This window comes from Staurois parvus, unplaced genomic scaffold (assembly GCF_062004578.1).
Source record: "Staurois parvus isolate SC_StPar_1 unplaced genomic scaffold, SC_StPar_1.0 ptg000635l, whole genome shotgun sequence".
In the NCBI taxonomy this organism is placed as follows: domain Eukaryota; kingdom Metazoa; phylum Chordata; class Amphibia; order Anura; family Ranidae; genus Staurois; species Staurois parvus.
Genome location: NW_028318431.1, coordinates 693,263 through 706,989, shown reverse-complemented (window position 1 = coordinate 706,989; position 13,727 = coordinate 693,263). Strand labels below are relative to the sequence as shown.

Sequence of the window (13,727 nt, the reverse complement as noted above, 5' to 3'; positions counted from 1 at the left end):
TATCTAAAGATTTCGGTAGAGGGCATTTGCAATTTATTTTTAAAGTGTTGCAAAGAGTGAGTTCGATCACCCTTAAGGTAGTCTCCTATCTGCAGTAATCCTTTATTAATCCACCATTGGAATGAGGCAGGAACTAAACCAGGTAAAAATTCAGGATTATAAAAAACAGGCACCAAGGGCGTGTGTAGAGAAGCTAATGATTTGCGGTGGCACACTCTATCCCAGATTGTCAAAGAATATGACAGAGTGGGGCACAGTATAGGGGGTTGAGATAGATTACGAAGCCAAAGTAAAGAGTTGACTGTTAAGGGATGACCGGAAAGAGCTTCGATAGAAACCCAGACGGGAGTAGATCCCTTAGCAGTAGTGTAGGCCAGTTGGGCAATTTGAGCAGCTTGGACATATGCTTGAAGATTAGGAAGGCCAATCCCACCTTGCGGTTTTGAGGCATATAACGTCTTTCGGTTCATCTGAGGTCTTCTATTGTTCCAGACAAAGCAGAGAACCTCAGCTTGTAAATGCTGCAACTCCCGTCTTGGAATTGGTATCGGTAAAATTCTAAAATAACATAGCTATCGGGGCAAAAACGTCATTTTAATCGAGTTGAGCCTGCCAAACCAGGATAGAGAGTAATTATCCCAACAGTGAAGATTGCTTTTAAGTTTTTTAAAGGGTAGGGGGGAGTAGTTAGCTTGATAAAGGGCCTCGACAGAAGGAGTTAGGTGGATCCCTAAATAAGGCAAAGAGTTGTATGCCCATTGAAAGTTATAAGTAGTTCTAAACTGCTGTTCTACAGAAGAGGGTAACAAAAAGTTAAGGTCATTTTCTGAGAGTTTAAGGAAAGCCCAGAAAGGTCACAGAATTGGCGCAAAAGAGACTAAGTACAGTGATCAAAGGGGAGGTAATATACATAAGAACATCATCAGTAAATAGAGCACATTTACGTTCCTGTTGTCCACAACGGACACCATGGATTTCGGGATGGCAACGGATCGCTATAGCTAAGGGTTCGATCACCAATGCGAATAGCATTGGGGAGAGTGGACAACCTTGTCTTGTGTTGCGTTGAATTGGAAACACAGATCTGTAGCCTCTAATGGAAACTTGAGCCGAGGGAGTATTGTATAGCGAATACAATAAAGCAAGAAATGTAGGACCAAATCCGAAAGCTTGCAAGGTAGTAAACAAATATTCCCAAGTTAAACTACCGAAAGCTTTATGAAGGTCAAAAGAAAAAAAGCAAACATTCCCTTGAAAGGGGAGCATCCCATTTAGAGCTGATATCAAAGTGATCTTTGTGAACATAATGCGCCAAAAAGGAGTTAAGACGCAAAGGCCAAAAATTTTGTTAGAAGTTTCAGGTCACAATTATAAACAAAATGGGGCGATAGTTAAGAATATCAGTAGAATCCTTATTGGGTTTGGGAATTACATTAATATATGCTTTGTTCTCGTCTGAAGGGATCACACTCTCATCTCTTAAAGAATTTAAATAAAGAACTATATGGGGGAGAAGGAGACCGTCGGGGCCTGGGGATTTATGCGATGTTAGCATTCTAATAACTTTGTTAAGCTCCTCACTAGTAATAGGTTGTTCCATGAGTTCCCTATGGGCCTCAGTGAGGGATGGAAGAGGCAAAGTCCCTAGAAAATTTTGAATTGAAGAGGCTGGGGTTGACACTATAGAATAGCATAGAAGTCGTGAAATTCCTGAAGGATCTTCTGAGGATCCTGTGAGATATGACCCCCTGAAAGCCTGAGCTTAGGAAGTGCCACGTGGGTTTGTTTAGTAGTAAGTTTATGCGCTAAGAGGGAGCCTAGTTTGTCTCGCCACCTGAAAAATGTATGGTTCATCCAATGCAGTTGCTCTTCTGCTTTTGTGGTAAGACAGAGGTTAAGTTCTAAACAAGCTTGCTCTACCTTAAGTAACAGGTCAGACGATGGGGCTAATTTATGCTGGCCTCATATTCTTTAGATTTGGCAGAGATCAACTCTTCTCGAGATCTTTCAATTCTGGAAGACAGTTGGATAAAGAAACCTCTAACAAAGGCTTTGTGGGCTGCCCATTTAATAGCAGGGGTCCTATCTTCTGCTTTATTATTGTAAAGTAAGATTTCAAACGTTCCACTACTTCCAGATAAATGGACCTGTTACTAAGAAGGGACTCATTTAGTCGCCAGTGTGGCTTGGCCAAGTTGGTTGTCAAATTAGAAAGAGTCAGCATCACAGGGTCATGGTCCGATCAGGGCATCGATACAATTTGGCTGAGTGTAATTTAGATAGCATTTCCGATGGGGGAAAGATATGATCTATACGAGAATGATTATGAGCTCTAGAAAAATAGGAATAATCTCTTGAGGTGAGATTAGCCTCTCTCCAAGCATCGATTAAGTTATAGCGATACAAAAGTTGTGCAAAGTCGTGGCTTTGTTTAGAAGGAGATTTAAGTTTGGCTGTGTGCGACTTATCAAGCGTATGCTCTAAGGCTAGATTTGAATCCCCCGCCAAAATAACATTGCCTTCCAGTTCAGTAGATAAAGATTTAAATAGGGATCAAAAAAATTTACCTGATTCACATTAGGGGCATAGTAAATCAGAAAAGTTACCAGATTTTCCTCTAAATGTCCCTTAACTAAAAGGAATCACCTTTCCTTGTCCCTTATCACTTTAGTTTTGGTAAACTACAGCATCTGGAAAGACAGAGCGCTATCCCTCTTTATTTTTCAGAGGCATTAGTGAAAACGCATACAGGAAACTCCCTGTGAATATACCTAGGTGTAAAAAAAGAGGCAAACAATACATACACACATATATATATATATACACACACACACACACATATACATATACACACACTGCATGTTGAAATGCGTTATTACAAAATATATGAAAAATATTTTTTTAAAAACTTTTCAAATATACTGCATGTCTTTAAAAATAAAAATCTACATTTTTGGAATGCATTTACAAATATATGTAAACATTTTTTATATGTTAAAAAAAGGTCATTTTTACATATATTTGTAAATGCATTCCTAAAATGTAGATTTGTATTTTTAAAGACATGCAGTATATTTGAAATGTATTTTTAAAAATATTTTTCATATATTTTGTAATAAAAACGCATTTCAATATGCAGTGAATATATATATATATATATATAAATAAAAAACTCCACGCTCTTGGCCTCAGAGACTCTGCTCTCTACTGGTTCTCCTCCTATCGCAGCGCTCCTTCAGCGTTACCTATAACACTGCCTCCTCCTCTTCACTTCCTCTTTCTGTAGGGGTCCCTCAAGGTTCTGTCCTTGGACCCCTTCTCTTCTCCATCTACACCTCCTCCCTTGGTCACTTGATAAACTTCCATGGCTTTAAGTACCATCCCTATGCTGATGACACACAAATCTATCTTTTTACCCCTCACCTCACCCCTTCAGTCTCCTCTCGCATTACTATCCTACTAAGTGACATATCGGCATGGATGTCACTCCACTTCCTCAAACTCAATCTTTCCAAAACGGAGCTCTTAGTATTCCCTCCAGCCCGTGCCCCCTCCCCTTAATTCTCCATCAAAATCAATAACACAAACATCAGTCCCTCCCCTCATACCAGGGTACTAGGTGTAATCCTAGACTCCCATCTGTCCTTTCAGCCCCAAATCCAATCACTGTCCAAATCTTGTAGACTTCACCTCCTCAACATCTCCAAGATACGCCCGTTCCTAACCTCGGAAACCACTAAGCAACTTATCCACTCCCTTGTTATATCTCGCCTTGACTATTGTAACTCCCTCCTCATTGGCCTACCTAATCGCAGGTTATCCCCTCTTCAGTCTATCAAGAATGCTGCTGCCAGACTTATCCACCTTACTAACTGTTCTGTATCTGCCACCCCTCTCTGCCAATCCCTCCACTGGCTTCCCATTGCCCAACGGATAAAATTCAAAACACTAACAATAACGTATAATGCTATCTATAACTCTGCCCCAAATTACATGACCAATCTTGTCTCTAAATATCACCCAAACCGTACTCTCCGCTCCTTGCAAGACCTCCTACTCTCTAGCTCCCTTGTCTCCTCCTCCCAATGCTCGTCTCCAGGACTTCTTCAGAGCTTCCCCATCCCCTGGAACTCTCTACCCCAATGTATCAGACTATCGCCTACTCTGCTCACTTTTACATGATCTCTGAAAACCTATCTCTTCAGGGAAGCCTATCCTGCCCTCAGCTAATAATGGAATCTTCTACTCTTCCAACCAGTCCATCCCCCATAGTTACTACCTTTTGTACCACTAGACCCTGCCTCCTAGATTGTAAGCTCTGGGGAGCAGGGCCCTCCTATCACTCTTGTATTGAACTGTATTGTTGCTGTATTGTCTCCCGTTATATTGTAAAGCGCTGAGCAAACTGTTGGCGCTATATAAATCCTGTATTCTAATAATAATATATATATATATATATTTTTTTTTTTTTTATTTCAGGTACTTATTTGGCGCCTTCAATTTACGCAGCGCTTTACACATATATATTGAACATTCACATTTTAAATATATTGTAGTATTTCAAATATATGGCAATATATTTGGGAAGAATATTTTTAAAATAGATTTCAAATATTTTTTTCTTCCATATGGGTAGCACTGATCACTGTATTGGTGTCACTGGGGATGTCGGTGACACCAAGTCAGTTCCCCCCAGTGTCAGAATGCCCGCCGCAGTCCCGCTATAAGTCACCTGATGGATGTATATACCCTCAAATTAAAGCTGACAGTCTGCATTTAAAGAACATCTTGTTTGTTTCATTTCAAATCCATTGTGGTGGTGTATAGAGTCAAAAATGTTAGAACTGTGTCCATGTCCCAATATTTATGGACCTGACTGTATACCATTTGTAAATGCTATAACTTTCACGTAAACCAATTAATTTATACATATTGGTATTTTTTATAGCAAACACATGTAGCAGAATACATTTTGGCTGAAATTTATGATGAAATTTTATTTTTTAAATTTTTTCACTAAATATGTTTAATAGCAAAAAGTCAAAAATATTTTTTTTTTCAAAATTGTCAGTCTTTTTATGTTTGTAGCGCAAAACATAAAAACGCACAGGCGATCAAATACCACCCAAAGAAAGCTCAATTCGTGGGGAAAAAAAAATGAATGTAAATTTAATTTGGATGCAGCGTTGCATGACAGCGCAATTGTCCGTTAAAATAACACAGCGCCGTAGCACAAAACTGGCCTGGTCCGGAAGGGGGGGGGGGGTAAATCCTCTGGAGGTCAAGTGGTTAAAGATTACATGCTGGTACACATCAGTAGGACAGAGCTCATAATACCAGCATCCTTCCATAACACATCATTACTTTTGGAGGCTGAACAGGCGGACAAGAAGAGCGCAGGCATATTAGCAGCCGAACAGGCGGACAAGAAGAGCGCAGGCATATAAGCAACTGAACAGGGGGACAAGCAGAGCGCAGGCATATGAGCAGCCAAACAGGCGGACAAGGAGAGCGCAGGCATCTGAGCAGCCGGACAAGCAGAGCGCAGGCATCTGAGCAGCCGAGCAGGCGGACAAGCAGAGCGCAGGCATCTGAGCAGCCGGACAAGCAGAGCGCAGGCATCTGAGCAGCCGAGCAGGCGGACAAGCAGAGCTCAGGCATATTAGCAGCCGGACAAGCAGAGCGCAGGCATCTGAGCAGCCGGGCAAGCAGAGCGCAGGCATATGAGCAGCCGAACAAGCGGACAAGCAGAGCGCAGGCATCTGAGCAGCCGAACAGGCGGGCAAGCAGAGCGCAGGCATCTGAGCAGCCGAACAGGCGGACAAGCAGAGCACAGGCATCTGAGCAGCCGAACAGGTGAGCAAGCAGAGCGCAGGCATATGAGAAGCCGAACAGGCGGACAAGCAGAGCGCAGGCACCTTAGCAGCCGAACAGGCGGACAAGCAGAGCGCAGGCACCTTAGCAGCCGAACAGGCGGACAAGCAGAGCGCAGGCACCTTAGCAGCCGAACAGGCAGACAAGCAGGGCGCAGGCACATTAGCAGCCGAACAGGCGGACAAGCAGAGCGTAGGCATCTTAGCAGCCGAACTGGCGGACAAGCAGAGCTCAGGCATATTAGCAGCCGAACTGGCGGACAAGCAGAGCTCAGGCATATTAGCAGCCGAGCAGGCAGACAAGCAGAGCGCAAGCATATGAGCAGCCGAACAGGCGGACAAGCAGAGCGCAGGCACCTTAGCAGCCGAACAGGCGGACAAGCAGAGCTCAGGCATATTAGCAGCCGAGCAGGCAGACAAGCAGAGCGCAGGCATATGAGCAGCCGAACAGGCGGACAAGCAGAGCGCAGGCATATGAGCAGCCGAACAGGCGGACAAGCAGAGCGCAGAAACCTTAGCAGCCGAGCAGGCGGACAAGCAGAGCGTAGGCATCTTAGCAGCCAAACAGGCGGACAAGCAGAGCGCAGGCACATGAACAGGCGGACAAGCAGAGCGCAGGCACATGAACAGGCGGACAAGCAGAGCGCAGGCACATGAACAGGCGGACAAGCAGAGCGCAGGCACATGAACAGGCGGACAAGCAGAGCGCAGGCACATGAACAGGCGGACAAGCACAGCTCAGGCATATTAGCAGTCTGCCCCCTATACAAACTGATACTATGACACATTTCTCAGCCACTGAAAGCTGCTGGAAAATTCCGTTTACGTTTGGGGTGAACAGGTCACAGTCACATGTTCAACAGAACAACAACCAGAGAACGTCAACGTAGCCAAACCAGCCACTGTCAAAGCATGGAGTCACATGGGCCCGTCTCCCCCGCCCTCTGACGTAATGTTCAGACCCCCGCAGACAGGAGCAAATGTATCAGCGCCTCACATGACACAGCCGTACCCTATTGGTTAATCAGAAAGGAGGCGTGGAACGCATAGAGAGGTCCAGCACATGATTTGCTTTTCCCCAGCCAATCGTAATCGGCGAGTTTAATTTGAATTGGAGGCGCTTGTGCAGCACGGAGGGCTGAGGTGAGGAACATTGTGAAATAAAGCACCGGGAGAGGGGATGAGGTGTGTCAGAGAGAATGCTCCGGGGACGGGTACATACAGAGGGGCTGTCTGTAGGTTTGGGTTCTGGAGGAATATGGAAAGTGTTCTCGTACAAGTCCCCATTCGAACCGCAATATACATATAGGGGAGGAGGGGGGGGAGTTGACTATGTTCTTCATAAAATGGCCTGCTTCCTTATGTACTGGGATAGATATAGGCGGCATTAAGGTGACATTAAACAGATTCTGTTTAGTCTTCTTCCTTAGAAATGCCCCTGTTTCCTGCCAGCCATCAGACTCCCCCTCCACTGCTATATTCGGCACCTTCTGGGGGGAGGGGGGAGCAGGTACCTGGTTTTGACAGGTACCCACTCCCAGCACAGTTCACTGCAGTAAAGTGAGCCGGAACTTCTGCTCCTACCTTTCTCCTAAGAACCTTGACAGGTCCCATAAGACTGCCGACCAATCAGGAGGCGCAGCACGTGTACAGTGGGCACCGGTCTGTCACAGCCTGGTGCCCACAGTTGTGATGCTGGGGAGAAGAGGCAGGGAAGGGACTGTGCAGGTGATGCCGTGGAGAAGAGGCAGGGAACGGACTGCGCAGGTGATGCTGGGGAGAAGAGGCAGAGAAGGGACTGCGCAGGTGATGCCGGGGAGAAGAGGCAGGGAAGGGACTGCGCAGGTGATGCCTGGGAGAAGAGGCAGGGAAGGGACTGCGCAGGTGATGCTGGGGAGAAGAGGCAGAGAAGGGACTGCGCAGGTGATGCCGGGGAGAAGAGGCAGGGAAGGGACTGCGCAGGTGATGCCGGGGAGAAGAGGCAGAAAAAGGGACTGCGCAGGTGATGCTGGGGAGAAGAGGCAGAGAAGGGACTGCGCAGGTGATGCCGGGGAGAAGAGGCAGAGAAGGGACTGCGCAGGTGATGCCGGGGAGAAGAGGAAGAGAAGGGACTGCGCAGGTGATGCCGGGGAGAAGAGGAAGAGAAGGGACTGCGCAGGTGATGCCGGGGAGAAGAGGAAGAGAAGGGACTGCGCAGGTGATGCCGGGGAGAAGAGGCAGAGAAGGGACTGCGCAGGTGATCCCGGGGAGAAGAGGCAGAGAAGGGACTGCGCAGGTGATCCCGGGGAGAAGAGGCAGAGAAGGGACTGCGCAGGTGATGCTGGGGAGAAGAGGTAGGGAAGGGACTGCGCAGGTGATGCCGGGGAGAAGAGGCAGAGAAGGGACTGCGCAGGTGATGCCGGGGAGAAGAGGCAGAGAAGGGACTGCGCAGGGGAGCACATCACTGAACCCTGGGACAGGTGAGTGTGTGTTTTATTAAAGGCTAAGTTCACCTTTGGGAAGATGTTACATGTGCCACCCGGTTTTAGGGTGGCACATGTAACATGTTCCCAATGCTGAAGCCACTGCCCGATTTCCCCCCCCCCCCCCCTTCTCTGTGACAGAAGTACAGGGAGAAGTTCCCTGTACTAGCTGTCACTTTTTAAAAGCAGCGCAGTCTTGTGAGGCTCCACCCACACGGCCGTCTCATTCATTCACAGAGTTCTGTGAATGAATGGACTAAAAGTCCCAACAGTCTTAGCAGCTGTTCGCTTGTAGTTCTCAATGAACTACCACGGCTCTGTTGATCACCATGGTGGTTCATTGAATCTTCCTGTCAGTATATCTGCTTGCCCGTACATTCTGTATAGGCGAACAGATATGCTGACAAGTCTGCAGGAGACCTGCATGGCACCAGTGATCTGCTAATCACTATGCAATGCTTTACAGACTCCTGCAGCAAAAAATAATACACAATTTTTTTACCTGCAAAATAACGCGTATTTGTTATTTTTGGTCAAAAGGTGGACTTATCCTTTAACTATGGGAATATTCCTTACTAATTTGCCTTTTTCTTTTGATAATTTTGTGTCCTGTGTAATAGCTGATTGACATCTTTGGGTTATGTCCAATCATCAATTATGTTTGCAACATCTGTTGTTCATCTATGGGTCTGTGGCAAGCATGGTTTAGCTCAACGGTCAACAAACTTTCTAAGCAAAGGGCCAATTTACTGTCCTTAATGCTTTACGGGGGGGCGAAGTGTGGCCAGTGGGGGTAGAAAATGCCCCAGCAATACCGGACCCTTATCCGAGCATGCAGCCTGGCAGGTCAGGAAACCATACCAGGCCACATGCCCTCAACATGGGGGGGATGCTTTGGGGCAGGGGGGTTCCCCCCCCCCAAAGCACCTTATCCCACCTTGATCCCAGCCCCCCTCCCATATGGATGAGTATGGGTCTGGTATGGATTTGACTAAGGGTCTGGTATGGATTTGGGGGGGGGACGGACGGACTCCACGCCATTCTATTTTTATATTCCAATAGTTTTTATTGATCCCCCCCATGTGAATGAGTGTGGGGTACATGGCCCCATGGGGACAAGGTGCTTTGGAGGGGGGGAGCCCCCCTTGCCCCTAAGCATCCCCCCATGTTGGTCTAGTATGGTTCGGGGGTGGCGTTCGTTCGTCGCCACCCCCCCCCCCCCTTTCCTGACCTGCCGGGCTGCATGCTCGGATAAGGGTCTAGTATGGTTTTTGTAAGGGGGGGGGGAGAGCATGCCATTTATTTTTTTTTATTTTTTTTAATTTTGGTGTGGGAGTTCCCCTCAAAATCCATTCCAGACCCGAAGGGCTTGGTATGGATGGGAGGGGGCACCCCACGCCGTTTCTTTATTATGGTATTATTAAATGTAACTAGAAAAGCTACAATTTCTGGGGAAATTGTGTGAAGTGTTCTTGCCTCCACCAGTAGTCTACTCTAGCTTTTGTCACTCTGCTGCCTGCTCACACACCTGGGTTCCTATGGCAACTCAGTCTACAGCAAGGGCAGAGAAGAGCGGATAAAAACAAACTGCTTCAACGTGCTCACTTCACTGGCGGTTGCCATCTTCAAACGGTTGTACTTACAAAATGATAAATCCTACACCGAAGAGCTTTATATTGTGAGAATCACAAGACCCAGACCTACATTTTGATGCATAGTACGTCTCTGAAATATTAAAAATGAAGGCACAGTCGCAGTTTAGAAATTGCCCTTCAAATTTGAGATGGCTAGAGTGCAGTTTCAATGAATATCAATGGGCGGCGTGAGTTGCAAACAAATGGTCATATTGTGAAAACTATCAGGACTATGGCTTAGCCGTGGACATTTTCAGTGACAGCAGGGATAGCTGAAGGTTTTGATATAAGATTTGTGTAGGTGGGCTTGAAAATGAGGGAGTGATGGCAGTTTATCCATGTCCTGATTTTTCAGCTCACACTCTACTTTTGAACATTCCGCCATTCATTCCTATGGGACCAATTTCACCACAAAAATGGCGATATTTCGTGAACCATTCGGCGAAACGTTCCACAAAGTAATAGCACACCAATCGGGAACAATCCGCACGTTTCGGTATATTACTGTCTATGTAGTGTAAAAACTGTGGGAGGCGTTAGGGTGGTAAATTTGGCTATAATAATAAGAATATATATGTGAGATAACAGTAAGTGGTCTTGTCATGCAAGAACACTTAATTACCACTTTTTTTTCTTCGCTAAAGCTCAGAGATTCAGCTGTTACTTTCCCGCCAGCTAAAAAAGAGAGTTTCTTTTTCATTTATTTCCCCAAGTTAAAAGAAACAAAGCTTCCTTTAACCACTTGCCTACCGGGCACTTATACCCCCTTCTTTACCAGGCCAAATTTCGGCTTTCAGCGCTGTCGCAATTTGATTGACAATTGAGCGGTCATGCAAGATTATACCCATATGAAATTTTTAGCATTTTTTTCTCACAAGTAGAGCTTTCTTTTGGTGGTATTTAATCGCCGCTGGGCGCTTTACATACTGCGCTATAAACAAAAAGTGTGCAAAAAATTTGAAAAAAAAAAGTTTCTTTGTTTCTATTATAAAAATGTTGCAAACAGGTAATTTTTCTCCTTCACTGATGTGCGTTGATGAGGCAGCACTGAAGGGCACTGATAGGCGTCACTAATGAGGTGGCACGGATAGGCGGCACTGATGATGGGTACTGATAGACAGCACTGATAGGTGGCACTGACTGGCGCAACTGCTGGGCACTGACTGGTGGCGGCACTGGTGGGTGGCACCGGTGGGCACAGGTGGGTGGGCACAGGTAGGTGGCACAGGTGGGTGCACTGGTGGGCACAGGTGGGTGCACTGCGGGGCACAGGTGGGCAGCGCTAGAGGGCGGCACAGGTGGGCGGAACTGGTGGGTGACGCTGCTGGGCACTAATCATCAGTGCCCTGATGATCGGTGCCGATCGCTGCTCTGACAACTGCCGGTTCTCGGCAGTACTTTCCTCGCGCTCTGACAGCGTGAGGAAAGTGCAGCCGAGAACCGGCAATTGCATTTCCCGGTGATCAGTGTGTCATTGCACATGGCTGATCACGTGGTAAAAGGCTGCTGTGATTGGCCTTTTACCACATCACGTGATCAGCTGTGTCCGTAGGACACAGCGATCACAGAGATCGCTGGGGTGTGCACCCCCCGGGGCGCGCAGGAGAGCGTGTTCTGGGAGGACGTCATATAACGCCCTCCCAGAACTAGCCGGCTGCAGTGTAGCCATCATTCTGCTAGCTGCAGTTGGCAAGTAGTTAACTCAGGGGAAAGTGACAGCTCTGTGAGCTATAGTGAAGAAAAAAGAGAGCCAGCAATTGCATTTAAAAATCGGCACCGGCATACACTTTGTATTGTAAAAAAATTTGTAAACTGAGGCATTATTTTCATTCTTAAACCGAAAATTAAATTAACCGGGGCGTTTGTAAACCGAGGTACACGTGTGTGTGTGTGTGTGTGTTTATAATATATCATATTTTTTTTTTATCCACTAGTACAGCCCATGTGGAAACTTATTTTTGCGTAAAGAACCTACAAAATGTGGTCTCCTGCCAGTCCTGCTTCTAATGAAAATGACATACCAGCAACACAGACCATTGTAAGTTATTTTTTTTTTTTCTTAATATACCAACAAGAGTTTTGTTAAATATTAAAATATACCTGTTAACTCTCAAAATTCTGAGCAGGTTGCTTTTTCTGTGCTCTTCAGCTCTGCACAGTTCAGTTGAACTACAGAATAACTCCTATGTTATGGAGGAGAGGATGCAGTGTTCTGTAATCCTTCATAGTAACAGTATGGCAAGCAAGCATTGTTACCCTATGACAGAAGGTGTGTAATGTCACCAGAAGAAAATAAAGAGGAAATCAGCCTAATAAAATTAAATGATTGCAGCTCCCACATTAAAGTACCAGTAAACTGCAATATTACTTTTTTGTTCTTTGATTTAAATGCCCTTAATAGCTGTGATGTGAATATCACTAAACATACATACAGATTTCTAGTATTATTATTATTATTATAATACAGTATTTATATAACGCTAAAAGGTTTGCTCAGCGCTGTACATTATAGAGAGGGACAGAACATGAGACAATACAGTAACAAAACAAAACACGAGGGGTTCAAGGGCCATGCACTTTCGAGCTTACAATCTAGGAGATATACTTAAAGACATTTCCACCAGCACCTTGTACTTTTCATTTCCATAAGATGTGCATTCATCCTGTAGTTTCCTGGTGTCATTTGTTGTCCTGTAAGCACAGCCTTTAGTAAAATAAACTATACAGTCATGGCCAAAAATATTGGCACCACCCGGACATTTTTTTAATAATACATGAATTCACCCAGAAAATTGTTGCAATTGCAAATGTTTAGTCATTCTCATGTTTATTTCTTTTGTTTGTATTGGTATGACACAAAGAAAGTGAAGAAACAAAAAGCCAAATCTGATGCATTCCACGCCAACCCCAAAAATGGACTGGACAAAATTATTTTCACCGCTTCAAAATTGTAATAAATAAATGCATTCCAAGTTTGTGATGCTTCTGTGATTTGTAGTTAAACTCACCTGTATCAATTAACAGGTGCTGACAATATAGAAATCACACCAGCAACTAGTTAAAATGGTGAAATATTGACTCAACCTTTCTGTTTTGTGTCTGTGTGTCACATGGAGAAGAGAAAGAGCAGCAAACAATTGTCAGAGGATTTGAGAACAAAAATGTGGAAAAGCATGGACAATCTCAAGGTTACAAGTCCACAGAGATGTTAATGTTCCTGTGTCCACTGTGTGCAACATTGTCAAGAAGTTTACAGCCCATTGCACTGTAGCTAATTTCCCTGGACGTGGACGAAAGAGAAAAAAATTTAACTAAGATTCAAATGTTGGCTAAAGAACCTCGATCAACTTCAGACAAATTCAAGCTGATCTTCAGGCACAGGGTACAACTGTGTCAGCTTGCACTTTACTTCGCCGTCTGAATGAAAAGAGACACTATGGTAGGAGACCCAGGAGGACCCCACTGCTGACATAGAAACATAAAAAGCCAGATTGGAGATTGACAAAACTTACCTGAGGAAGCCAAAATTCTTTTGGGAGAATGTGCTGTAAGCAGATGAAACAAAATTTACAGGTTTTTGGTAAAGCCCATCATTCTGCTGTTTTCAGAAAAAGAAATTAGGCCTTTAAAGCAAAGAATACAGTCCCTACAGTCAAACATGGTGGAGGTTCACTGATGTTTTGGGGTTGCTTTGCTGTTTCAGGCACTGGAAGTCTTGACCGTGTGCATGGCATCATGAAATCTGCCAAATAATTCTG

The 13,727-nt window shown here is 45.2% G+C and overlaps 1 protein-coding gene across 1 annotated transcript in view; it reads left to right on the top strand.

Moving 5' to 3' along the window:
- Nucleotides 1-6,937: 6,937 nt before the first annotated feature.
- SPAG5 (sperm associated antigen 5) overlaps nt 6,938-13,727 on the top strand; it is a 96,414-nt gene continuing 89,624 nt past the window's right edge. The window contains exons 1-2 of the mRNA XM_089693618.1: nt 6,938-7,016; nt 11,904-12,007. Coding sequence (XP_089549744.1) covers nt 11,948-12,007 — 60 coding nt within the window. The 5' untranslated portion in view covers nt 6,938-7,016; nt 11,904-11,947. The remainder of the gene's footprint in view (nt 7,017-11,903; nt 12,008-13,727) is intronic.